Raw genomic sequence first — 26,010 nt, forward strand, 5'->3', positions numbered from 1 at the left:
GTATGTCACCCGTGTGAGTTTGTTCATTGGATGAGACTTTGATAATAACTTTCGTGGCTCACACGGAAAAAAAAAGGAAATTCAATTTCCTAGTGTATTTACATTTTCTTAGTATGTGTGACATCCGTGTGTGTCAGTTTCCCTCCCAATTCAATTGCCAATGCATGTCGTCTTCTTCTCGAAAGATCATCAACCTTAATTTGATAAAATTCTTTCGTGCACTATTCCTGGGATAACTCAAATTTAAATATTCAACACGCAAAATATGCAAATATGTTTTGTTTTTCAAAACGTTTTGTAGTTCTGAAGGGATTGATTTGCCTAAGCAACGACCAATTCCAAGGCCATTGGTTTTCTCGATCCACGTGTCGAAAACGAAGGAGGCAGGGTAAGCAAAATGGATTTTTCATCTTCTTTTACCCCCTTAAGCCATCCGTCAATCCACCCTAAAAACGCAGTTTTATTCACCACGTGGCTGTATGACCATTTTCATTACCTTAGGAATACCTAGGTCTATAACCTGGTAGCCACTTTTATTTCGCTACATCCGCCGCATAGACGTCGTCAAAGAAAAACTTAATGATGAGGAAATCATTCTTGAATGTACTGTCCCCGAGAACACCAGATGTTTTCAGAATCCCCTAATAGACTCCCGACGTGATGACACACACGACGAACGGCTTTGCAAGAAAATCTTTCACTATTCAAAGTGGAAGTTTTTGTCTTTTCCATCAGATTTTGGAGTTGTCCAGGTGAATATGTTTACCCAGAGCATATCCCATTTTATTAAGTAATTTCACTATTTGTACAGGAAAAGTTTGACGACATTCAACTTTGTGAAAACTCTCAAAAGCAAACAAGAAAAAGTTTTCAAATATTGACGAATACCAAGCAATGAATGGATTTTCGATGGTATTGGTCTTATTATTCTACACGAACCCTGGACTGATCGTACGTGGGCGTTGCAAGTACAAAAGATATCGCCATTTTGTTGTTTTTGTGCGGGAAAAGACAAAAAGTTGGACGTCATTCTAAAGAAAAGAATGAAATGGATGCTGGAACAACAATGGGTGGGCAGCTCAACACACGGAATGACGGATCATCTTCGCCATTTTGCCAGTTGATGCAAGAAGGCTATGCGGAATCCTGCGAAGGAGAAATGGAAACGAATCTCACCGGAATTTTTTGCTGCAGTAAAAGTCTATCGTAAAAAAGAGGATTGCGTTGGTGAATTGCATCTAATCGAATAATAGGCCACACCAAAAATGGCGTTATGAAGCTCCATTTTATTTTGGTTGGTACCTCTCTCTATGTAATAACAAAGTTACGATTATTTTTAATACCTTTTGAAACTATGTTCTTTAGATATTTGCTGTTTTATTCATTCACGGCTGCTGCTTTATCTAGCTTCGAGCAATGTCCATCGGGCCCGTCACAACGGATTACTCCATTTGCGACTGTGAGCGCGTGCGGACGTCGTCACGCGAAATTAAAAAAATAAGGATTTTACAACGGCAAAAGAAGTAATGTATGAAAATTTCAAATGGTTTTTTTTTTTGTGATTATGTAAAATTTCTAAACTGGAATTTGTGTTTTTCTTCGGGAGAAATTCATTTCCCACGGATTACTGACGACATTCCCTAAATGCTTCCTCATTTAGGCGGAATGTTTTCACGCCGATTCCTTCACGATATTAATGAACTCAAAGAAAAAGCGTTTCTTATTCAACCAGTTTCACAAGACGTTTTTCCGATCCTCAAATAATTCGGTGAGTAAAAGTTTGAATCGACTCAGTGTTGATGAGTACATTTCCATCTGTTAAAGATTATCAAGTGATGAATGAAGTGATTATTGTGGCCTTTTTTACAGGAACTGCAGAGCCTTCATTTTGGTGATCGATAAATTTCAAAGCTTTGCACTAAATAATGTGCTTGATTGGTAATGAGACGCATTTAATTAAATCTCAAAAACTGTCGACAATGAATTCATTGTAGATATTTTAATATCTTCCCATTTCATTCTTTCATCTATTTCTCAATTTTGTTTAAGAGTAGGAAAAAAAACTGCAGATTATTGATCGGAAGTAGGAAGACATTGCTGCAGCTGACGGTCTGTCGCAGCCGTTTGTCCATTCGCAATAATCGTTGGTAACATTTCATTCCGTGAGTAGAGCTAATAGTTTCGCATTTAAACAATTTGTGGATGACAACAACAGCATTCGACATGAAGACAATTGTTTGGTCAGTTCTATTTGCTTTATTCATCATCCGAATTTATGTTTATTTGGCCAGCTTATTCAAGGATCTTTGCATTTCAGGGTTGTGTTTTTGTGCTGTGGTGTGAAAGGGACCACACAAGATTTTTATTGTTCGTCTGTGCAGGAAAGTATTTTTTTTTTTTCATCAATAATAAAACGTTTGCCCGGCAGTCATTTAGTATAAATAGTCAATGAGCTTTTTCGTTTTAAACTTTCTCATTTCACGTTACGATTGTATATGCCGCTAAATTTGTTTATTCAAATTTTTATTCTAGATGGGTCCACGTCAATCGAATACAAATGGAACTTCACAGAGTCCAAAAAATGATTTTTCCTGTTATCGACGGGGGTCAGTCGTGAGTGAACGCGGGATGGTCCAACAACTTTTTTCAAATGTGACTTGTCTAGCTGATTTGATCGTCTGCCTATTATCGTGAGTCCCATACATCTTCGAAGCTAAAAATTGTTGGGAATGGAGAGCTTTGTCCATAGACCAATCAGTTCAGAATTAATGGACAACCTGATTCGTTCAACGAAAGAAAGAAAAAATGCAGTCACGAAATTGTAATTTATAAGACAGATCGCAGAACCAAAGTAGTTCGAATGTAAGCGACAGTATTTCAACTGTTGTTTTTTTCTTGCCAAATGCAGTCGATTGAAGAGAAAGAAACGATTCGATTGTTTTGATGATAACACAATTGAAGCGGCTTCGGTTATATAAAGTAAATAACAAAGGGAGATTCAACGAGGGGAAAAAAACAAGTGTAACAACTTTTTCGTCCTGTTCGTTCAATGTTTTTCCACGTGACAAAAGGCCAAATGTGAAACCGAATTAAATCAAAAATACGGTTAAACATTTAAAGGGAAAAGACGTCACAGATGAAACAAGTTGACAGTGTCCCCGAGGCAATGTAAATAAAAACATTGCGTGTATTGGCATCGAACGCATGAATAATTCACGACAAAAATCGTCTCCGTATGGATCATTCGTGAATAATAATAAAAAATCAACTCGTCACGAAGAGACAGATCTGTCCTATTATAGGAAAAGAAGAGAAAACATTAAACTAACATGCCATCGGCTTGGCTGTAAAAAACAAAACATTGATCTTTATAGAGGTTAAAAACTTGAAAAATAATACGATTATAGTAGATGTTAAACTATTTAATCACACGCACACCTCCCATAATGTTCTGTTGCTTGAATTTCCTCATCATCGAAGAGCAATGTTCCATTTAAAAAAATGGGTTATTGAAAAACAAGGAAAAACTAGCATGTACTTAACACACATAAAGAAATGGGCTGATGAATCATCGAAAATTAAGTATTGATTGGTTGGTTTTTTTTGTGTATTTGTTGATTTTACTGCAGAGAAAACTATTGTCATGTGTTTCTTTTTTTCTTCAATGATGTAGAAGCCATCGATCGGAGTAATTGCGGTCGTCGAAGCTGCTGATGTATGAAACGTAATTTATTTTTGGCGTCACCACAACGACCATCGGTAATTCTCGATGAACGTCCTTCACGTTATATCCAGTGGGGATATAGGAAGAAAGTATCAAAGAGTTTGTTTTAGAAGAAAAAGTTTCAAAAATTTTTGGAGGGGGTGCGTGATGCAATCCGGTTTGAAAACTTTCATAAAAACGGCATGTGTTATGCGTGATGTACTACACGCGTCTAAATTTTTACATTTGCAGATATGCAAGTGCATTGCTGATATACTCTACCAATTTATGCGCAATAGTTGGCCATCATTCGTTAATAATTGGCAACAAGAAAATGTGGAATGAAGATTTGAAAACAAAACTATATTAATCCGGTTATGCTGTGTATACAGTTTCGACATCTGAATGGATGCCAACGAAAATTGCGGATATTTCCTATTTTGTTCGTGTGCGACTTTCAATTTAACTGGTGAAATTAACTTTTGTCCAGGTATTATACTTTTAATGAGATCTCTCCATGTATAGGTTGAATAGCTCGAGGCATGGTAATAAAACAAATGGATGGTGATTCATCTTAATGGCCACGCCCAGCTTTGCGCCCAAGTGCAATTTTGCACGTTAAATTATGTTTTGTTTTTTGTTTTTCCACCAGACTTTAGCGGAGCCTCAGGAAATAACGCAATATAGACAACGGAAATCAATTATTTTGCTTTCCATTTCAAACGAGAATATGAAGAAATGAATTACGAACAGTCGCCATCGGTCCTTTTTCTGAATAGACTTCTCCTTAAAAGTTGTTCAAGTTCAACTCCATTTTCGGTTGGCAATTTGTTTTCTGTTTGATAGACCGACTTCTATTTTAAAACCAGCATCCACCCGGATCGATGATTGATTCAATTTTCGCGCGCGTATAAAACGAAAATTGCGCTGCTTTGATGACGACGTGATTCTACTCTGTAATCGACTATTTTAAATGATGAGCAACTACTTTATAAGAAAACAACAACAGCTGATGGCATTCAGTAAAAATCACATCAACCCAATTTGCATAAATTGATGGAGCTCAAAATCAATAATCAATGTATATAGGGGTCTCTAATAATGTATTCAGAGAAGTACAGTATACATATATATAAGCCTATGAAATAACGCGCTAAATTTAAAATTGTCTTGTTTAAAACTTCTTTTTTCGTATGGTGCGTGAATAATGAAATTCTGAATGTCCCCTTGTTTGGTCATAGCACACAACTTGCCCTGTTGTGTTTATCGTGTACTGCGGGACACGCCAAGGTCGGATGAAACGGAGAGAGTCACGAAAAAAACAAAACAAAAGAAGAACAACAGGTTTTTTTTTTTTTTTATTTTTAAAACTCTGATATGGCGGTCGCCCCAAACATATACAGTATATATAGTTTTGTTTTTGTTTGAACCCATAAATATAAGGAAAACAAGCAAAGAAAATTCAAATGTGTATAACCCCATATAGTGGCAGATATATTTTCATCTTGTTTTTCTTCTTCGAGTTTTCCCTTTTGCGAAGCCAAAGGGGGAAAAAATACAAGTCTATTAGTGGTGCTACTGTTTTCCCCGGTGAGGTGATGGAGCCATTGCCATTGATCGACGACAGCGGGCCAAACACAGGAAGTTGACGAGCTCCACCTGCATCCAAAAAAAGGAATTTTAGTTTTTTGTTTATCTGAAACAAAGAGTGACATCATCGCCTTGAAATTTTCATTTCAGAGGAATTCTTTTAGAAAAATCAAAGGCTTTTAAAAAAATACCATCACAATTTTTGCACAGGTAAAATGCACAGTATAAGAACAGCAGCAATCTAAAAAGCTTTTATCTATTCAAGTTGTCCAACATTTCTTTTGTGTTACGGACAGCTGCCAGACTTTATAAGGCATGGACTATGGCCATTTTGTCGTTCATTTAAGTCACATCGTTTTGAATAAGCTTCCGCTCGTGTTTGTGCCTGCAGTGTCGGAATGAATCAATCGTTTTGTATTCGTTTGGATGGTGGGCATCAACCAAAAGAAAGGCGATCTGCGCGAATAATGCTGTGTTTCTTCTTTGATTTTTCCCAAATTGTATAATATATTACGTAGCCTAAATATAATAAACAAACTTTTTAAACATTTGAAATCCAAGAAAGAACGTTTTAGTGTATATTGCGTGAACTGTGGCCAGGCACTTATTCAGTAACCAGATATCGTTTTCTCCTTGTTTTGTTTCACCTTTTTGTTTTGTGCCTATATATAAAACGACGACGAGCACGTGAACAAGAAAAATTCGGGTTGAATGAACCAACTGACAGGGCAACGTATATATAATTCGAATAGATATGGGGAATGTCAATACCGGGGCATCATAGCCTGCAGCTATTCACGCAATTCGGCCGTTTTGATTGTGTTTTTATATAGATATAGTCTGTCTGTGCATCATATAGTCTACACACACACACACACATGGCATGCCTATATAGGTCTATAAGAGATTACACGGCCGGGATTGACACGGGTCATTTACACGAGCCTCTGTATCTGTGCGTGTTGTGCGTTTTATCGATTTCAGTATTAGGAGAACGGGGCAGCTAGAGTAATCATAACAAGAGTGAATATGCTGCTGTGTGTGTTACGATCCCGAGCGAGCGGTTTGATTAGTTATACCACGTCCAACATCTGATCAACATCCTTATTTGCGTTCCTTCACAATGGCCAATGTTGAAACGGAAACAAATTTCTTTCTGTATCGCTTTCGAATCGAGTTAATTTTGATTCAATTCGACGTATAGTTTTGAGAAAGTGAATGGACCTTTTCTATGTATGAAAAATCAGGGATGAATTGACGTCATGGAGTTGAGCAGCAGATCGACAAACCGTAAAGGATTTATCAACGGAGAGAGAGGGATAACATGGTCCCCGGAATGGGCACCACTCCCGCATTTCTCAATGTCTTATCAGATAACGTTCAATCATACGTTCGCATCTGCAACTCAATTAACATCTTGAAAGAAAAAAGTAAGAGGAAAGGATATGTTTTAAATATCCAAACCGAATTACACAGCCAGCAAATTGGATTAGATAATATTATGGGGAAATATCGTACCGAAATAAAACCATCAAGGTAGACTCCATAATTCCAGATGGAACTTTTGAATAGATGGATCGTGTGGGCGTGGCACGGAAAAAAAAAAAACAGATCACACAAGAGACGCATATCAAACCTATACCCACATCCGTATGCAAATTGCTTCTAGAATATATGATTCACGGTCTCCTTATTTTTATTGATACGTGCTGCCACTATGTAATATAGGGTGATGGCCATATAGTTTTGGAATCATCATCCAGTGGCCAAAAAGTTCAAACGACAGGGCAGGAATCGTAAAAAAACAAAACTTGGAACAGCCATCGTCTCCTTTTTTTTTTTCATGGGAAATCTGTGGAACGAAAAAAAAAAAAATTTTGACTTCAAATCTTTTATTATTCCACACATCGCGGATGTTGTCTGTTAATAATTTCCAGCCGTGGATTTTTTTTTTTTTCGAAATATTTAGACATCATTGCTTTTTTGGCAATGACGTAAACATCCTGTAAGGAATCTAGGCCACTATGTAAATTCTATTCCCGTTTTTTTTTTAAAAAGGGAAACTTTGAAAAATAAAAATATTTTTCAAAGGGAAAAAAAGAAAAAAATTATGTTTGCGTGTGAACCTCCGTGTAACTTATGAGGAAAAGGGCGTAGAGATAGTCTGATTTTTGGGTGATGAAACATCTATAGAGTATATAGATATGCCCCGACTCGCCATCATTTAAATACATAAACACCACCCCTTTTTAATAGGTTTGTGTATTCCAATGCTGCCCTGAATTTTGTTTCCCAGTTGGTGAGGTAGTAAACAATTTATAGACCGTCTGCTGGAAAAGCTATTTAAAATATATAACTGACTATTGATTAGTCTTCTTCTTCTAAGCCAGTCCTTTTTTTCTTGTGAATAATTTTATTTCAAGACATTTGTCAGTTTACTCATGGACTACGTTATCATATATACAGAGAGAATAACAAACATCAAAGAAACTGTATATATTTACAGCAGTATTATATATATATGATGGAACACATACTCGAATATCGATTTCCCCTGTCCAAATATGCAAAAAAGGAGATGCATCCCTTCACACAAAAAAAAAAAACTGTATCGTCGTGACTCTTTAAAAACTCCTTTCTCTCTGTGTTTCAATCTCATCCAAATCCGTATGGGTTTTGGCTACGTTTTCTGGAAAATTATGAATTAAAAATGCCATGCAAATACATTTTTTTGAAACATAATGCATTTTTGATTGAGGGTTTTTTTTTAAAGAAAAGATGGAAACAAAAAGATTTTCTTTTTGGCATTGAAAACAGAAGGAAAAGCGGGCAATCAAAAACTAATTGTAAGCCATCGCTCAAAACTGGAACACAGAAGAGATAACGATTAGACGAAGGAAACAATCTATAAATTTATAGCGACCCATTGTTTTTCTTTATAGACCGAAAAGACAATCTAACGTTTCTCACTTAAATCATTTTTTTCTTGATAAATGATTTCATTCTTTGCAATTTCGTCTGACCGTTCCGGCCTTTTGCCTTGAGCCAAAAGGAAGAAAACGAAGATTTGCTTTAACAATGGATTGCTGCGATGGCAAGAACAAGCGATCATCATATGTCTTCACATGTATTTTCTGGTTAGAATTCTCTATACGGTTGAACATGCCATTTTTCAAGGGATAAAAGTGAAATGCGGGTTGTTATCGGAGAGAAGTCTATGTAATTTTCTTCGGCGACCTCATTTAACTATTGAATGTTCAACAAATTTATGACTATCGGTTAGTTATTTATGAAAATGGCAGCGGAATTCACGAAATTGCGGGTTTGGGTTGCGCGCCTCACGTTTTCGGTGACATCATCACCATTCATCAAAGATAATAAAAATTCAATTAGTTCATCATTCTATAGAATTGAACAGGGAAAAAAGAAAACTTTTAACGTCTTTCTGTCCCCGACGGAGCTCAAAACGGTTGGCAAAATACGTCCATGTTTCGTATAGAGGAACTTTCTCGGCTGCATTAGCATATCACGTAAAGACATGGATAAAGAAAATGTCCGTGTCACTGAGGACGAATGTTCCTAGGCTCTTGTCCGTCATCGTGATATTCCATAAGTGTCTCGCCCTGCCTCATGTCTTAGCCGCGCGCGTCTATCCATCCGGAATAGATCATCTGCTGGGATTCTTTCTTTTTGGCACCGATCGCACGTCGCTTGATTTCCCAATCGTTTCACGCAGTTATCTTAAACGTGGGCTACGTTTTTAAACTGACCATAAAAGACTTAATGGTCGGTATTTTTAATGGTGACTGTGTATCCATCGGATCCGATCTATTCAAATGCTATATTAGATATATATGTGCTGTTTCTATTTCAATTTTCAAACGACACTATCGTCCCAGCCAGATCATTTAAAACACAGGAACCATCATCGTCGAATGAAAACATTCCACTGGCCGTCGACTGCTGTCGTGAATTCGTGATCGATAAATTATCTCGTTTATTTTCCCGAGTGTTTTGTTTTTCTTTTCCCCAAAAAATTTGAATAAATAAATACGCAGCACGGACGGAGGGACACTGTCGCGACGCCATCATGATTTTTTCCGTGTCCTTTTTTGTTTTTCTTTTCTTTTGACTTTCCTTTCGTGCAAAAGAAAAAAAAAAATAATTCATCCACACGACCGTTTTTCATTTGTCATTTTGTCTCTTTTGAATTGTGCATTTGTTTGCATCACGCTCGTGCAAGCGCGCGCTAATCAAACGGGGACGATTTCACTGATTTTTTTTGTTTTTGTTTTCTTCTCCTCACGGGCGTGGTTGCGTGAAAAACGGGGAGAACAATCCGACGTCTTAATCATTGGCGATTTATCGGTCGAGATTCAGACGCCAGATTATTATGTTCCCATAGCCAAAAAGCGTGAAAAATAAAGGACATTCCAATCTATAACGCCATCGTTGCGCTCATGCCCTCAAGACACTATCACGACGACGTATAGAAATTTAATTTGGAAATAGACGTAGATATTCAGGCGATGAATATTTAAGCGAGTCGTTTTATTGATTTTTTTGGGGGTTTCTTTTCGCATGTCGCTTTAATGGCGCTGCTGATATAGTTGATACGAGTCCGAATTGATTAACCTTTTTATTTCCCTCTAATTGGAATTTTATTTTTGTTGTTGCTTGTTTCATGTTCATTTGTATTTTTTTAAAAAGAGCAAAGAATATAGACTGAAATTTAAATGTTTGATTTGCCAAATGCGATACGAATTGTAACGGTAACACGTCGCGGACATTTTGAACGCGGGAAAACAAAATGTATTTTTTTTTTGTCAGGGCTAGGAAAGAGTTTTTTTTGACAAGGGAAATTTATAACACAATCGTTTTCGACCCTCAGGGTTTAACATACCGCTTCACCACCAAAGAAAAAGTAAACAACTCGTTTCCGTTTCTTGACACGTCACGTATTGCTTTTGTTGTTTCTGCGTGTCAAAAAATCAAATAAAAAATAAAACGAGTGGAATAAATTGACGACGATGTGAGCCTTGGAAACAGCAGCCACGGATACACAATAAACATAACGGGGAATATATAAGCCACCTACGTCTATTGTATTGCCATAAGCCTGTCCGCCACGTTCAAAATTAGAAAATTCCAATGTTTCCTTTTAACCCCGGCCTGAATAAAAAAAACAAAACAAAACAAAACAAATCTGCGCACCATTTCACATAGTTTTTATGATATAAAAAAATAGAAATAAAGCGGAGGAAAAGAAATGAATGTCCAAACTTTTGACGTTGAATCAGATGTTGTGTATACTTCGTCGTGCGTGTGTGTGTGTATACACGCCGACAACAATGCAAACAAGAATGATGAGCCAGAGGACGATGAAAAATGCTACCCGCAATATGAAAAAGATACCGCGTCTAGCGATGAGCCGTCTTCCATATAAGAGATAATAATTCCTATTATTATTATTATTATTTTGATTTCACTATAAAGATATAGCCGTTGCTATTTATGCGTTTTTTGTGCTCTCCATTCGCGCCATTGTGTTACGAAAACATTCCCCCCCCCCCTTTATTTTCTGCTGGCCACCATTATCTACCTCGTATATGTTGGTAGTATACGTTATTGTTATTACAATAGTATATAAACATATATAGCCTTTTGCAACATTTTCTATTATATAAACAATATGACGCATGTGTCACGTTGAGCAGAGAGAAAGCTTTTGGCTTGCTGTGTGTGCTGACAGCATTATTATACATGTATACATTTTAAACCATTTTTCTTGTGGCTTTGTGATGGTAACCCCGCAGCAAACAAGTGACCCTTTTACATCATCGTTTTCTTTTCTGCTGTTGTTTGTTGCCTATACTATACACAGCATACGCTGGAGATATTCACCGTTTGGGGCGAGGTCGCAAGGTTAATTGATACTCTTTTATTTGCGTATTCGTTATAGCCAGAAGCAAAAAGACGTTTGTCATTCTAGCACAATGCTTTTCTTTGAAAGAAATATAAGGAAGTTTAAATTATTAAAGAAAAAGGCGATACACGTTGAGGTGCACCGCGATCGAATGTTATATAACTATTTGAATAAATCAAACGTTGGAAGAAGTCGCATGTTGGCTCGTCTCAATTCCACACCAATCAAACTGCAAAACAGAAGCGAACTATACAGAAGCTATAGAATAGGAAATAAGGGCAAACCCATCAACCAAATTCTGACATCATATCACCTTTTTCTGTCCGTATAATTGGCTACACTATCTGTGCTGTTTGTAGGAAATCCAATCAGTTATTCACGCAGGTCTCGCCCCACAAAGAAAAGCCGCTCTCTGTTTGTTGTTTTTTTCCCCATTTCCTTCATCATCAGAGAGTGTGACAGTAATGGCCTTTCTCTGCACACATCCCCTATAAAATATGTAGATTATAGGGTTATACACACACGCAGACTGACTGCTATTCTATGCATTTTTTCATTTGGGCCGTATTACGTTCGAAAAAGATATTCGAATATGCATGTGTATCATTAAAAGAAATCAAAAAGCGGAAATCGACTTCCCTTAGAGGCAGGCGCACGAACAGTGGAGCTCCTTCTATACTATTTCTTTAAATATTCTTTTAAAAATAATTATATGTATTCGTTGCTGGGTTCTACTTATACCCAGCAAACAATCAGGACCATAATACCTATATACAGTCGAATTCAGTGACATGTTGTGCTCTTGATTTTCATTTATGTAAATTCAGTTTCAAACGTATTAAAAAGACATCCCACAAAATATATATGTTAGACTGAAAATAGCCGGTTGAAATGAAAAACATTTTGCAGATATCATGGCAACTTTAAAGACTTAAAGGTATTCGGAGAGACTTTATAGTTTCTAAAGAAACTCTGCATCGGTGAATGTTGTACAGAGGATCAGGAAATACGGGAGCAGGAGTCGTCTCCCACGCAAAATGTTTGATGTTTTATAGTTTTCCGATGCATGAAAGAGGAATTCCGAAACTTTGCGAGTGGGTTGTAAGCTATTCAGCGTATGCAAAAAGACCTCTTGATTGGGTTGGTATATATGCTTGAATCTAACGAGAAACTGCTACAATAAAAGAAGCACATTCATTTGTATAGACGGAAATCGTCAGAATCGATATGTACATAGACTCGATGATTCGTTTCGTCTATTCCTCTTGTGTGCAATGAGACTATATAATGCGCAAGCACTTTCTTTTGTTGCCAGCGCCCGTCCTGTTTTTCTGGTTAAAGAGAGGAAGACACACATAGTTCTCGTATAATATATTCCGGGTGCTACTAAGAACGCGACGAAATAATAATGACTCACTTCATCATTAAACCGAGTTAATCAACGGCATGTATAGCCTAGTTGGGAACGCTTATTCTTTTATATGTATATTTCCCGCATCACAGCGGGAGGGGGAAAGGTCCTATACTGTTGATTTGTTGGTGACAATCTCGAAGCCAAACTTTTGAATCAACGAAACGCCCCCGCGCCTTGTCATCTTCGTTTCGTTAAAAAAAAAAGAATAAAAATTCTTTCTTGGAATCGTTTCTTTCTCTCTTTCAAAGTCGCTTTTTCATCTGATCGTTTCACGCATCTCGGGACATCAAAGTTTCACAAACTCTGACGCTTTTCCAACGCTCTTTTGATGACGATCGTTGGCCGGAGATAGCAGACACATCAAGGATTCACGACATGGAAGAAATCAGATCGAATCCAAAGCCGCACATCAGAATGCGCCGCTCTCGATGTGATATCCAATAGCCCGAGAGAATAGGTTGCCTTCAAACTATACGCGCAACAACCGTCTAGAGATTGAGCAGCACAAAACAAGGCAACTTTGGATCACTGTTGTTGTTACGCAAAAGGAAAAGAAACACTGGCTTCAGAATGCAAATGCGAGGAAAAGTTTTAAATTACACATAGGGCGGGAAAGGCAGGAATTTGAAACTGACGGAAGGGAAATTCTCTTTGTGTAGAACTGGCAGAAAATTCCGCTGGATCCTTTTGGATTGTTTACGAAGTTGATTATATATAGGATTGGACATGATGAAAGGATACGGGCAGGATGAGAAACTTTTGACTTCCTCGTGTGTAATGGAACTCGTCTCTGCTTCGGCCAATTGCCTGTTTGAAACTTTAGTGGAGAGGATGCGCCCTGTGCGCGTGAATGAATCTGACCTGAATTTCAGCGCCAAAACTTTTCGTCGATTAGTCAATTAGACTGTGAACGGATGGACAGCGTTTCACGCATACGGCCACGTCGGTTGCTGTAGGATGGAAATAGAAATGTCTATGTGTGTGTGTGTGTGGCTGTCTGTATATGTACATGTATGTCTATCTTCATCCGGCATGTTTTTTTCACAGTTTCTCCCTGCATCCGGTCATTTCGTTTTCCCGTTTAGTCAACGAGATGTTCCGGTCTTGGGATATGAATGAAGACTTCTGATAAAGTTGGAATGTATGCAATCGTAATAGTAAAAGGAATTTCATCTAGGGTAAATTACTATGAGTTACTAAAAGGCGGATGAAAAGAAAATGCTAAAGGTTCCGTCGTTTTCCCTTTTTTGATCCGCAAAATATTTGAATTTTTTCATTGAAATAGGGAACTTCGCGACACCTAGTGGCCAATTTCATCACTACGTACTTAATTTTAGAAAAAACACAGCGCAAAAATAAAAAAAATTTATTGGCCTAATGTAAACAACATATTTTTAGTTTAACTATTTTTTAAGTATTTTTTAAAAGATCATATCAACGAATTAATAGCATCCTTAATATAAAAAAAAAAGATTAATTCTTTCGTAAGACAACACGAATGACACCTATCCTCAACTTTGGTACTATTAAATGTTTCTGACTTTTTAAACGTTCGGCCTCTCGTGTCGGGATAGTGAACTTCTACTCCTTAACAGTAAAAATGAAAATTTGTTTGTTATTCGAATCAGACGACGTAAACCATCGAAGTGCCAAAAAAAAACTAAATAAATAAACAAACTGTTGCGTTTTCACATCGGTGAAAGGCACGAAAGAGTCTCTTCCGTTTTTTCCGTCGATTTATATATAAACTAGTATGGAAGGACTAAACAAAACATTTTCAGGTCAACACAATCTCGCAGAGATCCATCATCCACGTTGGATTCCTGACGAAATCCCGTGAGTTATACATTTGCTTCTTATCACTTTATTTATATCTGTGCCCATCTCTAACGATAAAAGAAATGAACACAAAAAAGTTCGCAAAGCTTCCATTCTTGCCGTATAATCAGGAAAGACAAAGTTCGAAAGACATGCGTGTAATTAAAACTGATAGGTGGGGGCCCACCTGATTGGCATATCCATGAGGTGAGTGTAGCCGCAAGGGCCGGGTTTTATTTACTCAGACCACTAACGCCCGACAACTGGACGCTACTCGTTTTCGATGCATTTTCTTTTCCTTCCTTTCGTGTGAGTGCCTGTCCAGTTCACGAGACGCCCGCGTGGGGAAATTACCAACTCAAGTACCCCCCCGCCTTTCCCCACTTGTTTGCCCGTCTCAAAAGAAAAGAAAAATCCGCCCGATTCATAAAGCCACCAATTGTGAACTCCTGTTTGCGACCTAGTAGGGGAAATACGTAAGCAACGAAAAAAAAAAAAAAAAGGCCAACCGACTTACGACGCACGCGCGATAACAGACCGAACAAGAGTTCGGTCAGAGTGGTCTTGTGTCTAGTGCACCGGACGGACGTGATATTGTAGTTATCTAGTGAAGCCTATCGTTCGAATTTTCAAGCAAAAGAGGGGGGCTTTTGTCATTCTTTTCACTGTGCACAACAAGCAAATGAAGAATTCGGATTAAGAGGAAAAAGGACTTTTTGGAGGATATTTTTATTGCTGTTCAAGGGTGTGATACAGGTTTGTTTTGGCGACCGTATTAAATGACTCGAACAAATCAATTGAATACCCATCCGATATGCTTAGTGTAGCCAGACTAGGAAATATTTGCATTTTTTGTCTAGTTCCCCCCTCCCGTCTATGTAAGGCTGTTATCAACCATCATAAGATTTGGCCAATAGCTTTTTATCTTCCTTAAATGGATAAAATGGAAGACCCTGGTTTTTATTCTGAGGAGTCATATAAAAAACAGCAATTAATTCGATGGAGTTTTTTTTTTTTTGTAATATAAAACCCAGAAAGAAGAACGCGCGTGCTTTCGCATAAACAATCATTTGCACACGTAGCGTACGTCAAATGTTAATCTAATCTGAAAGTTGGAAAGTAAACAACGGTTTCCAAATTTGTTACTGCCAAACGCTAAAAATGCGGACCTTGAGAATAACTCCCGAGTCGTATGCGTAGCTATTAGTTTATTGACCACCAGTTCACCTTTTTCAACATTCCGTCCTCCCCTCCTCAGTGAGGTAGACAAGTAACGAACCACTTCCTCAACTGCTAGAAGCCATTCTTTGTTTTACGTTATTTGCCGCTGGAAAAATCCCACGCCGGTCAGCTGATTGCCAAATCAGGCCCTCCTTCTCGCCTCCTAAAACAAAAAAAAAACAAAACAAAACAAAACAAAACAAGAAAAAAAGAAAAAGGAAAAAAAAATTACGCCAGGGTTATTAACTTTGTCCCTCAAACTGATAACAATGACCGACTTCCCTCTCAAATTCCTTAATAGGCGCCTACTAATTCTATGTCTCATGCAGCGGATATCGTCATGGATAAGGGACCCAAACCGCCTGGATGTCAACTGTACGACCAACACCTCTTCGAAATTCAATGTAAGTTTAATTTCAATTTGTCGCTATCGATCGTGCCAAAATGAAAGCCTCTGAACTGGATCCAATGTTTTTGTTGCTGGTTGGCGTCCCGACACAAAAGGAAAATAGAAATCAACTATGGTCAAAAAAAGAAAAGGTAGTTGATAGGTAGTAGCTCGACCACACAGCTCCCTACTGGCCAGCTCATTAAAGTGCAGCGGAAGACACCGTGATTGTTGACACAGACGCATGGAGCACGTTCCAAACAAGGACATTCTTTTCCCTCGAGCGGTTCTTCTATGTGCATGCCCCGAACATAGTTTGAATGGCCAAGGTCCACTCCAGACTCTCTTAGCTGGGGACCGCACCTCCCTCCTCCGGATAGCCAAAACAGCAGAGACTGTTGCGGACGAAAGCTCAGTACCGATTGATCTTGCATCAGTATTGGTCACGCGTCCCGGTTCTTCAAGCGCAGATTCATAACTTTCTCTTGCAGTTAAACAAGAAAAATGGTTTTTTGCCCTTTATGGTTTTAGTGAAACAAAAAATAGTCTGTAGCTGCTTTGGGTGAGATGTGAGCAAAAGAAAAAGAGGATTCACGTCAATAAGGGCAGAAGAGGAGAATTTGCATAAACGAAGTTCTCCCGAGTCCAACAAGCTCTTTCATATTTGGCTAGCGGCCCGACTATTCACCCAAAAAAAAACTCTTCTCAACTTTGTTGTTTTGCCTTTTGGCGCAAAGAAAACTGTGCCCTCGCTCAGACTGGCAGCTGTTTTCGCCGTTTCTTCCGTGCCATCAAACCGGAGCGTTGTGTTGTGTGTGTACATAGTCTAATCAAAGAAGTCTGCATCGAATTTTAAGGTCTGTTACGTTCCGAAGTCCAGCAAAAAGAAAATGGTCATTTTCGTCCGAGTCAGTTGAATGTCATAAATCCAAAGTTTCGATTGAAATTCCGTACGCAGTGACCGAATCCATCCCTGAACGTTCGGGAGGGTTACACACAGTGTGTTGCTGCGGAGGAGATCATTTCACGCCCGCGGGGCCGTTCAGTCCTCTTCTATATAAACAGGTGTGTCTCTTTTGGCCTCCACTTTTTTTTTTTTTTGCCTTAGCTTCACATGTTTGGATCCGGTGTTCAGCAGCTTGCAGAAACAAAGCGAATTTCTTCACCCTGTGGAAAGAACACGTTTTGTATAAAAATATTCGAAGGTTGCGTTCGTGACCAAAGTATTCCAATAAATCAATTCGAAACGCCCGTCATGGCCGATTCTGGTGCAAGAAGATATCAAGATGCGTGTTAGGTAAATGTTAGCAATGATTGATTATTTGCCATTCACGGTTTTGCAGCGAATAGAACTCGCAAATAACCTCTGCTGTTGTCGCTTTAAGTGATTCGTCTTTCCATAAAATGAAACATGTCATGTCCCCAACCGCAACTGGAATGACCGGCAATTGTGGGTCACCCGTGCGTGCAAACAACCGAAAAGCTAGCGTTTACCCTGGCGCGACAAACGACGTAAAAAAGCAGCAGCCAAAAACAGATTTAGGGAAAGGGAGTTTTTGTCCTTTTATGTTCATCACGCTTTTCTGTTGGTTTAGTCTTCTATACCTTTTTTTTAAAAGTTGAAACTAACATTGAAATATATGGCCCGACGAAAACAAACAAAATAAGCTTAGTCTACCAACCATATAAATTGTTCGGCAGCCGGGAGCTTTTCAGTCACTTTTGACCTGAAAAAGAAAAAAACGTTGACTTCTGTTCAACCTATTTGAGGCCATTGTCTCGACGTATGGTCTGTTTACATTTAATCGTGATACTCTTAATGGCATAACGTTGAAAATGAATTAATAAAAAGAATCTTGTTTTGTTAGGTTAGCCTTGAAAAAACTTTTCGGAGAAAGCTTTTGAAACCAAGTACGTCTGCTAAAATCGATTTAAGTATCGAATCTTGAAGAATCACGATAGTTTAAGCATGTTGACGATTCAATTTTTTCTATGCAAAGTGGAAGAAGTTTGTGTACCGTGACAGGTGGTTTTTATTCTGTCCAAGTTGTGGCTCAGTTTCAGTTCGAGAGCACGGCTTTCAAAGATAGGTGGGGTAAAATAAAGCTTAAGACGTCAATAAGCAACAAGAATTTTTCACCATGACGGGCTGATTCGTCATCAGCGACTAGGCGTTTCGAGCTTTGTAATTTCACCGCGGCCTACCCGAAATATCTGGTTTAACATGGAGGCGATGGTGAATTATATTGGTGAGTTGTCGATCATAACTGTAGGAAGAAGGCAGTCGTTTTACCCGCCAAAACAAATGTGCCACTAGTGTCCCCTTTGCTCATGGATGGACTTCATTCTTTAATTACGATGTCATTGATCTTCTCAAAAAGCACTTAAGGTTTTCTTTCTTTTTCATCACTGTAGGATATTTTTTAACATTTCCTGAAAATTTTAGGTAGGAATTGTGACCATGCATAAACTTAAGGTGCCTATGATTGACAAGAGCGGTGGCTATACATGTTCTTGCTTTATTTCACCTGACCAAGCCATCCCTAAAAGCAAAATAGCTACTGCCTAACTTTTTCCATTGATCTAAATCAGTTGTTAAAGGTGAGGTTGAGATCTAGGTAAGGTACAGCCAGATGCTCAATTCATCAATAGCTAGGGGAATTTTGTTCTAATGAAAGTTGCTGCACGATAGAAATTTTAAGGTTTCTTTTTTCAGTGTTCCTGATCAGTTAAGGTTGTTTTGCTTTGTAATTGGTCAGCAAGGTAGCAACATTTCTTCTAAATAAAGATGTAGGATATCTAATTCTGTTGATTTGGAGTCAGCTATATGAAGGGGATTGTAATGTGATTCTCCTCAGATTGCATTACTTCAGTAACAGCTGCTGTCTTTTCCCTACCCCTCCTGCATTGTAACCTTAGGAATATCATGGAACACACTTTTGGGTCCCGTGTTTCGTTCGCGTTCGCTACGCCACAGCGCGAAGCGTGTCAACGCATAATATTCTCTTCGAGTGTACTCTTACGTTTCGTCTGTCGTACAATGAAAAGACTGTTCACCAGATGCAATATCATATGGCCGGTTGACTACTATGCGTTTTGCCTCTGCCCTCTTCTATTTGTTTAAAGCCGGAACTTCCATTCAAAATGTTCCCCAACAGAGCTTCCATTTGTCACGTTGTGGTACCTCAGATATCTCTCTCAATGTAAACTGTTATTGTTGGAAATCGTTTCAGACGAGCGCGAAGACGTCCAGAAGAAAACTTTTGGGAAGTGGATCAATTCACAGTTGATCAAAGTATGTACATCTGAGTTTCAGTTTAAAAAAATTTTAAATAACTATTTAAACCTTCGTCATGACAGATAAATTTTTCATTGGTGACGGATTTGTTTTACGATCTCCGTGATGGAACACGACTATTGGCCTTACTGAGCGTCTTAACTGGCCGCACTTACGTGAGTAACTGTTATCGTTTATCATTTTCCCATTAGCTTACATTTTGAAAATCCAATAGCTTTGCTAAGATTGATTCATTTCATTATAGAAACCGGAAAAAGGGCATATGAGAGTCCACCATTTAAACAATGTCAGCTCCGCATTTCGATTGTTAGATAAGCACAGCGTGAGTAAATGCGTACTTGCATTCATATCCGAGCCCTATACAAGTCATACTCACCTATCTGGTTTCACGCCACACTGGTTTACTAGGTAAAGTTGGTCAATATCAGCTCCAACGACATTGTCGACGGCAATCCAAAATTAACTTTAGGGCTGGTCTGGAGCATCATTCTACACTGGCAGGTATAAGTAACAGATTGCCTCTATGTTGTTGGGATCCAAAATTCTTTTTGTTATCCAGGTACAAGACGTCTTGAAAGGAAGCATGGCCGAGCTACAGCAGTCGAGTTTGGAAAAGACCTTGCTGAGCTGGTGTCAGGAAGCTGCGAAGGTAAGAAAACAGCATACCAAACTTATTGAATGGATGATTGAAAAAAAAAATACCGTTCCTAAAATGGGTTTTTGTGCATGCCGTTTGATTGGTTTTTTAATGCAGGACTACGCTGAGATCGCCATAACCAATTTTACAACTTCGTGGTCAGACGGGTTAGCCTTTATTGCCTTGATTCATCGATTCCGTCCAGATCTTTTTGATTATGAAATAGTCAGCCGAAAACCGGCAAACGCACGGCTTGAATACGCTTTTCGCATGGCCAACAAGCACTTAGAAATAGCGCGTTTGTTAGATCCAGAAGGTGAGGTGCACCAATTCGATAACCGGTTTTGTAATGCCTAATATTCCCCGATTTTTCTTTTTCCTTATCTTTTTAGATGTCAACACATCAAATCCCGACAAGAAATCAATCATGATGTATGTAATGTGCCTTTATCAAGCCTTACCTCATGCTAAAGTCCCACTAGTTCCATCCAATGGCAGTAGTTCGGCAGATACAACGACAGGGTCTTCCGGAGCTTCTGCGGTATCAATCAATTTTTATTTGCATTCGTTGCCTATTCGGTTTAACGCATTGAAAACATTTTCGATTGAACAGACAAGTTTGAAAAGCAACGAACCCGTTGATTTTTCTGCCTATCAAACTTTAATGGAAGAAGTATTAGTGTGGCTCTTGGCTGCAGAAGACCACCTAGATTCGGCAACTACAATTTTAGGCGATTTGCAAAGCGTCAAGGAGCAATTTCACAAACATGAGGAGTTTTTACTCGAGCTAACGTCGCAACAAGGAAGTGTAGGAGCAGTCTTACATGAAGGAGCCCGGTTAGTGAAGGAAGGTGAGCTAAGCAACGAAGAAGCCGACGAAATTCACATTCAAATGCGGTTGTTGAATTCACGATGGGATCAGTTAAGGACAAAGTCAATGGATCGACAGGCCCGGTAAAACTCGAGAAAGTATTAATGCCTTTTGCACGTTATAATCGAACTTTGCATGTTTTGGCCTACCACAGTATTCACGAAACCTTGACAAAGCTTCAACAAGAACAACTAGAAAGGTTACGACAATGGTTGACCGCGACAGAGGATCGCATTTCTCAGTTGGCAGCTGTGCCTCAGCCAGAAACCTTGACTGCAGCTGATCAAATGCTTCAAGATCATCAATCACTTCAACGGGACTTGGAAGCGCAACAAGAGCATGTTAATGCCTTGTCCAACATGGTCGTTATAGTTGACGAGTCTGTCAGTGATAGTAAGGACTTTTGTATTTTCATACCAACTTGCCTAATGTTAATTTTGACCAAATATGTTTTGACAGATTGCGCTCAGATGGAAGATCAGCTTTCGGCCTTAGGGGAAAGGTGGAGTCATGTCTGCAGGTGGGCTGAGCAAAGGGCATCGGCTCTTCAGCAATTGTCAATCCATTGGGAGCAGTTGACTGCAGATTTAACACGTCTCAAATGCTGGCTGGCTTCGCACGAGCATTCACTGAGGCTCATTGAAACAAACCCTAGTACTGATCGAAGCCAAATGATTGATGTTGCACGCCAGCTTCAGGTAATCTAGCCATAGAAATATTCGTTGCCTTTTAAAACTTATTTATGAATCGTATTTAGTTATTGGAACGTGATATGGAGCCTCATGTTCAGCGCCTGAGCCAATTACAAGAGAACATTCTGAGGCTTCCTACGTTGATACATGCCGTTACTGTCAAGGAAAACAGCAAAAAGAGTCAACCGGTTGGAAATTTTAAGTGTGTCGATCGTCTGTTGTCTGACGTCGAAAACTTTGAAGATAGAATGGAAGCGCTTAACGAAATTATGGAAGCGCAGAGACAAAGAGTGAGGCTCTCACACAACCTTTGATAGATTGAATTGGCCTAATTTCTGTTATATTGTTTCATGTTTCAGCTGGCCAAGAGCGGTTTGGATTTGACCATGGTTGTCCTACCACCTGACATTACCACTTCTTTAACAGCTTTTGGAAGTAATGACGCGATAAACAGCACCGTGAGATCCGACGAGGTAAGCTAGCAACATATGCTTGTACTGTCTGCAGCTAACAGTGAAACAACATTTGCATTCTTAGGAGACCACATCAATCAAGAAGCGCAAGTTAGATAATGACAGACATTTATCATTCGAAGCAGCTATTCACGCAGCAAAGCAGCATTTAGAACAAATGGAAATTCTGCTCGAAGAGGATTCGAACCCGGATGACCTTACGAAGCGACATGTCGAGAATAAAACCTTACTAGATCAAGCACTTAAATCTGGTCACATCCTTCTCGATGAGTTGCAAAATGGTGAGTCAGCCATTCGTAATAATTTCATCAAACTTCTTGCCTACTTATTATTAACGATATTGTGCAGAAGCCAGTGAAAGTTTTGCTGTGGAAGACACGATGAGTTCTATAACCGAGCGGTGGCTGCTTGTCGAGGAGTTGCTGACCCAGAAAGGCGCCAACCAACAAGACGTTGAGCGGTTACTCAGGGCCAAGCACTGTGAAAAGGAACTTGACAATACTCTCAGCACCGTGAACAAGCTTAGTAACGTGGAAGAGCGGAATGAAGAAACGTTATCTAAATTTCAAGTATAGATTATCTTTTTCTCCGTATTGCTTTATAGTTGTCAGCTGACACTCTAACGGATATTGATTTCCGTTTCTAGGCAATGCTTCAAATGGTTACTGATCAGATAAACAATCTCACATCACGTGGCAGTGAAAGTTGTGAGGAACTAGAAACTGCCGTGGAATCCTTAAAATGCAAAATTTGTAATTTGGAGTCGAGGATAACCGAATTTGAAAAAGGTAAAAAAAAAACACATCAGCGAGAAATATCGATATCTTTCCGTCTGTTGCTAGGAGTAACATTTTCTCTCCCTTGGCAGATGTTGTGCTGTATAGACAGCTCAAGGATGAAAGTCAAAGCCTAGACAAATGGATGGCTGAAGTTAACAATTTTCTTACCGCCGAAGATGTAGGATGGGGAGATGTCGAAGTCCTCGAGGCTCAGCTTGAACAGTCTAACGTAATTTTTCCGCTGACCGCATTCCGTTGTTTTTATTAGTAATCTTTCGGATTTTTATCACAGGCTTTACAAGATGATGTAAAGACCTTAGAGCCTAGCGTTGTTAACATCAAGCACGTCATAACGTTACTGGCCCCTAAAGTGGACGAAGATTTGCTGGCTGAAATGAACGAAATCAACGAGAGGCTTGCCACTACATGGATAACAGTTATTGCTGGCGCATTGCAAAAGAACGGCGTTTTGACTACAGCTTTGAGCTTAACGCGGCAGACGGTGGATGGCATCCAATCAACTAATACCTGGTTAAGCGAGCTGGAACTCGAAATTCCACCACCTGCTGTGATCAACTCGACGTCCGAATTGTCACAGACGCTACGAAAGCTGAACGCTTTGAAAAATCGCGTCGATTTGAAAACAAATGAATACAAGAGCTTCATTGAAGCAGGTAAAACGGAAAAAAAAAAGCAATTGCCATGCCTCGTTAGTTTTACAGAGCGTTATAACCACAGGGAATGCGGTTGTGGCCCATCCTCTTGTCGGTGAGGAAATGAAGGATAATTTCCGCCTGCTCAGTCAGAGATGGAACGATGTCTCTGGTGGTGTTGTAGAGCGGCAACGAGCATTAAAAGCTGCTTCTCATCATTATGGGGAATTTAAAGGTTCTTTAATATTAGCGAAGATTTGTATCCATAAGAATGTCTCATTGTTCAATGTTATTCTAGTATTGACTGCACAGGAGTGCGATTGGCAAGATAAGTTGGAGAAGAAACTGATGCGTTCGACCACATTGGCCGCAGATGCCGAAGAGATATCGGAAGAATTGGATGTATGTATTGAATGTCAACGACCACAACATTAGTGCTGCAAAAGAAAAAAAATTGTTTTTTATGATCTAATGTCTTTTTTTTTTATGGGGAAGGATTTGGAAAACTACATGAAGAATCGACCAAAAGCCCGATTATTGCGAATCGAATCGATGGGCAACGAACTGGTCTCGCTTAACATAATGGCCGAATCTGTGGGTTCCGAAGTAAAATCTCTGGCTGATCGTTGGGCTATACTCGAAGAAAAGGTATGTTCTATTTTTGTCAAATTCGTACTGCGTTTGACTGACTCTCCTAATGAAGAATCATTTTATTGAATGCACAACTAATGTAGTTGTGCGTCCTCCAATTTTCTTATTCGTCTTGTTTTGATAATGTTAGCTTCACCTTCCCTGGGGGTTCTACAAGGGCCACGCGAGATACTGTCTCTAAATATGTTATCCTTTAGAGTAATTGAATTTCGCCTTGTATCTAATTTCAAAGGCCAAAGAGAAAGCTGAGTGGCTGGAAAAACGCGTACGAGGGGCTCAGCAATGCGAACAACGACTGGTTCAGTTGCATAGTGCAATCAACTCAATCGATGCCGAGCTTTGCTCATCCCTGGAGCAGGATCTCTATGGAGACGAACTTCCTGAACTAAGCCAGGTAAACATACAAGAGAGAAAGGAATACATTAGTTTGCTTTCTGCATTTCTTACGGTTAACGATTTTTACATGCAAACAGCGGCTCAGCCAAGATATCGCACAGCAAGAGGCTCTCCTGTCTGAAATTCGCCATGAAGAAGAAGACTACCAAGCAGAGGGGAGGAAAGAAGCTGCAAATCGTCTTCACGAACAGCTCTCTTTCATTGAGGTAAGTGAAATTTTGACAATGATTTGCGGGAAGGGGCTAAAGCTCATCATTTTGCTTCAACTGCTTCAATCGCTTTTTCTTGCGCCACATTTGCAGGCTACGCTGCAAGACGTCAGGAATAAGTTTCGAAAGTTTCAAAATCCATCTGAATTGGAACCGCGGCTAGAGCGTATGCTACGGGTCTTAAGAGACCTGGAGCAAAGCATGTGTTACATTGAACTGGCTTCAGATGACTGTGAGGCCATCGAGGGACAACTAAACAACTGCATTGTAACCATAATTCTCCCGCTTTAGCTTATCTCCAAAGATCTAATATCCCGACCGTTGGTGTCTCTTTTTCTCATAATTTGTTATTCTCCAGCGCTTTTATGCAAGTCTTAGCGATATCAAAACTGAGGTTGAAGCAGTGTTGCGAGAGGGTCGCCAGCAGGTCGAAGAGGAGTTGGTGGAGGATAAGCTCACTGTCAGTGCAGAGCTGGATGCAATGAAGGCGCTGTACAATCGAGTATGCAATCCCATTGTAAATATGAGCAATATGGTTAACTAATTATGTTCTTGGATGACTTGTTTAGCTAGGGGAGCAAGTAGCTATTGCCAGAGAGACATTAGAAAAGGCTCTGCAGCTGAGCTATCAACTGAACCTGGACATCAATGCGATGACTGACTGGCTGAATCATCTAGTATCCGAGATTCACAAGACGGAAGATACCTTTTCTGACGACCCAAACACCGCAGAAGAAATCCCTTTCTACGAGGTAAATCGCTGACATTTAAATTTAGATTCTTGGCCTACACATTCACGGAATCTTGTCTTGTTTAAAATGTAGAAATGTCTTGACGAAATGCTTAGCAACCAGTCTAAAATGGATAGTATTCGTGACAATTATGGGTTGTTTTGCGGACTGTGTGACCCCACCTTGCTGGAAACTTTGCGTGAACGAGTAGAAGACATCACGCAAGAATGGCAACGTATCGAAGAGCGTCTGAAGAACAAAATCAGCAATCTCAAGGTACCGACTCATTTTCATTTCAATCGCTTTCCCCTCTTTCATTCATTAATAGTTTTTCACGTAACCGCTTAAAAAAACAAACAAACGAAAACAAATTAATGCGTCACCGGCAGGGTTGTGGTTGTGTGTGTATTAGTTAACACCCGTATGTCGCTAAATCTCCTCTCCTCCGCTGAGCTGCTTCGTTGTATAGTTTGTTGTTGTTGTTGTTGTTACTCCTCGGGCTATTGGCTATCGTATCGCCTCTTGACATTCCAAACAGACGCCCGTCTCACATTTCATTT

The 26,010-nt window shown here is 39.3% G+C and overlaps 1 protein-coding gene and 2 long non-coding RNA genes across 12 annotated transcripts in view; 2 read left to right on the plus strand and 1 right to left on the minus strand.

The window, feature by feature from the left end:
• The first annotated feature begins 91 nt into the window (after positions 1-91).
• On the plus strand, positions 92-4,293 carry LOC116925382. 7 transcript variants are annotated; one of them, XR_006648510.1, is made up of 10 exons: positions 92-388; positions 502-752; positions 812-1,294; positions 1,366-1,523; positions 1,661-1,768; positions 1,870-1,938; positions 2,050-2,240; positions 2,318-2,690; positions 3,674-3,823; positions 3,956-4,293. It is a non-coding gene; the product is annotated as an uncharacterized LOC116925382 (long non-coding RNA). The 7 variants fall into 7 exon arrangements; XR_004395426.2 differs by lacking the exons at positions 3,674-3,823; positions 3,956-4,293 and having other exon boundaries at positions 119-388; positions 1,366-1,528; positions 1,661-1,803; positions 2,318-3,190; XR_004395428.2 differs by lacking the exons at positions 3,674-3,823; positions 3,956-4,293 and having other exon boundaries at positions 122-388; positions 1,661-1,803; positions 2,055-2,240; positions 2,318-3,190.
• A 10,725-nt stretch (positions 4,294-15,018) lies between these two features.
• The window catches only part of LOC116925033 (dystrophin, isoforms A/C/F/G/H), a 47,205-nt gene continuing 36,213 nt past the window's right edge, over positions 15,019-26,010 (plus strand). Inside the window, exons 1-28 of one of the 4 annotated variants that reach the window (XM_032931655.2) lie at positions 15,019-15,207; positions 16,002-16,076; positions 19,294-19,355; positions 19,421-19,513; positions 19,603-19,680; positions 19,767-19,859; positions 19,918-20,007; positions 20,113-20,311; positions 20,388-20,536; positions 20,609-20,949; positions 21,021-21,259; positions 21,326-21,564; positions 21,624-21,848; positions 21,918-22,031; positions 22,096-22,312; positions 22,380-22,600; positions 22,678-22,819; positions 22,900-23,039; positions 23,103-23,484; positions 23,549-23,698; positions 23,762-23,865; positions 23,959-24,111; positions 24,347-24,508; positions 24,588-24,716; positions 24,813-24,986; positions 25,078-25,221; positions 25,289-25,471; positions 25,544-25,726. In XM_032931655.2, the coding sequence (XP_032787546.2) occupies positions 16,013-16,076; positions 19,294-19,355; positions 19,421-19,513; positions 19,603-19,680; positions 19,767-19,859; positions 19,918-20,007; positions 20,113-20,311; positions 20,388-20,536; positions 20,609-20,949; positions 21,021-21,259; positions 21,326-21,564; positions 21,624-21,848; positions 21,918-22,031; positions 22,096-22,312; positions 22,380-22,600; positions 22,678-22,819; positions 22,900-23,039; positions 23,103-23,484; positions 23,549-23,698; positions 23,762-23,865; positions 23,959-24,111; positions 24,347-24,508; positions 24,588-24,716; positions 24,813-24,986; positions 25,078-25,221; positions 25,289-25,471; positions 25,544-25,726 (4,470 nt within the window). In that variant the 5' untranslated portion in view covers positions 15,019-15,207; positions 16,002-16,012. The remainder of the gene's footprint in view (positions 15,208-16,001; positions 16,077-19,293; positions 19,356-19,420; positions 19,514-19,602; positions 19,681-19,766; positions 19,860-19,917; positions 20,008-20,112; positions 20,312-20,387; positions 20,537-20,608; positions 20,950-21,020; positions 21,260-21,325; positions 21,565-21,623; positions 21,849-21,917; positions 22,032-22,095; positions 22,313-22,379; positions 22,601-22,677; positions 22,820-22,899; positions 23,040-23,102; positions 23,485-23,548; positions 23,699-23,761; positions 23,866-23,958; positions 24,112-24,346; positions 24,509-24,587; positions 24,717-24,812; positions 24,987-25,077; positions 25,222-25,288; positions 25,472-25,543; positions 25,727-26,010) is intronic. The other 3 variants (XM_032931656.2, XM_032931658.2, XM_032931657.2) reach the window with 3 other exon arrangements.
• On the minus strand, positions 16,974-18,798 carry LOC123473636. Its single transcript, XR_006647539.1, has 3 exons — positions 17,860-18,798; positions 17,743-17,787; positions 16,974-17,227 (listed from the first exon to the last, which is right to left on the minus strand). It is a non-coding gene; the product is annotated as an uncharacterized LOC123473636 (long non-coding RNA).

Source organism: Daphnia magna, linkage group LG6 (genome assembly GCF_020631705.1).
Source record: "Daphnia magna isolate NIES linkage group LG6, ASM2063170v1.1, whole genome shotgun sequence".
NCBI classification, from domain to species: domain Eukaryota; kingdom Metazoa; phylum Arthropoda; class Branchiopoda; order Diplostraca; family Daphniidae; genus Daphnia; species Daphnia magna.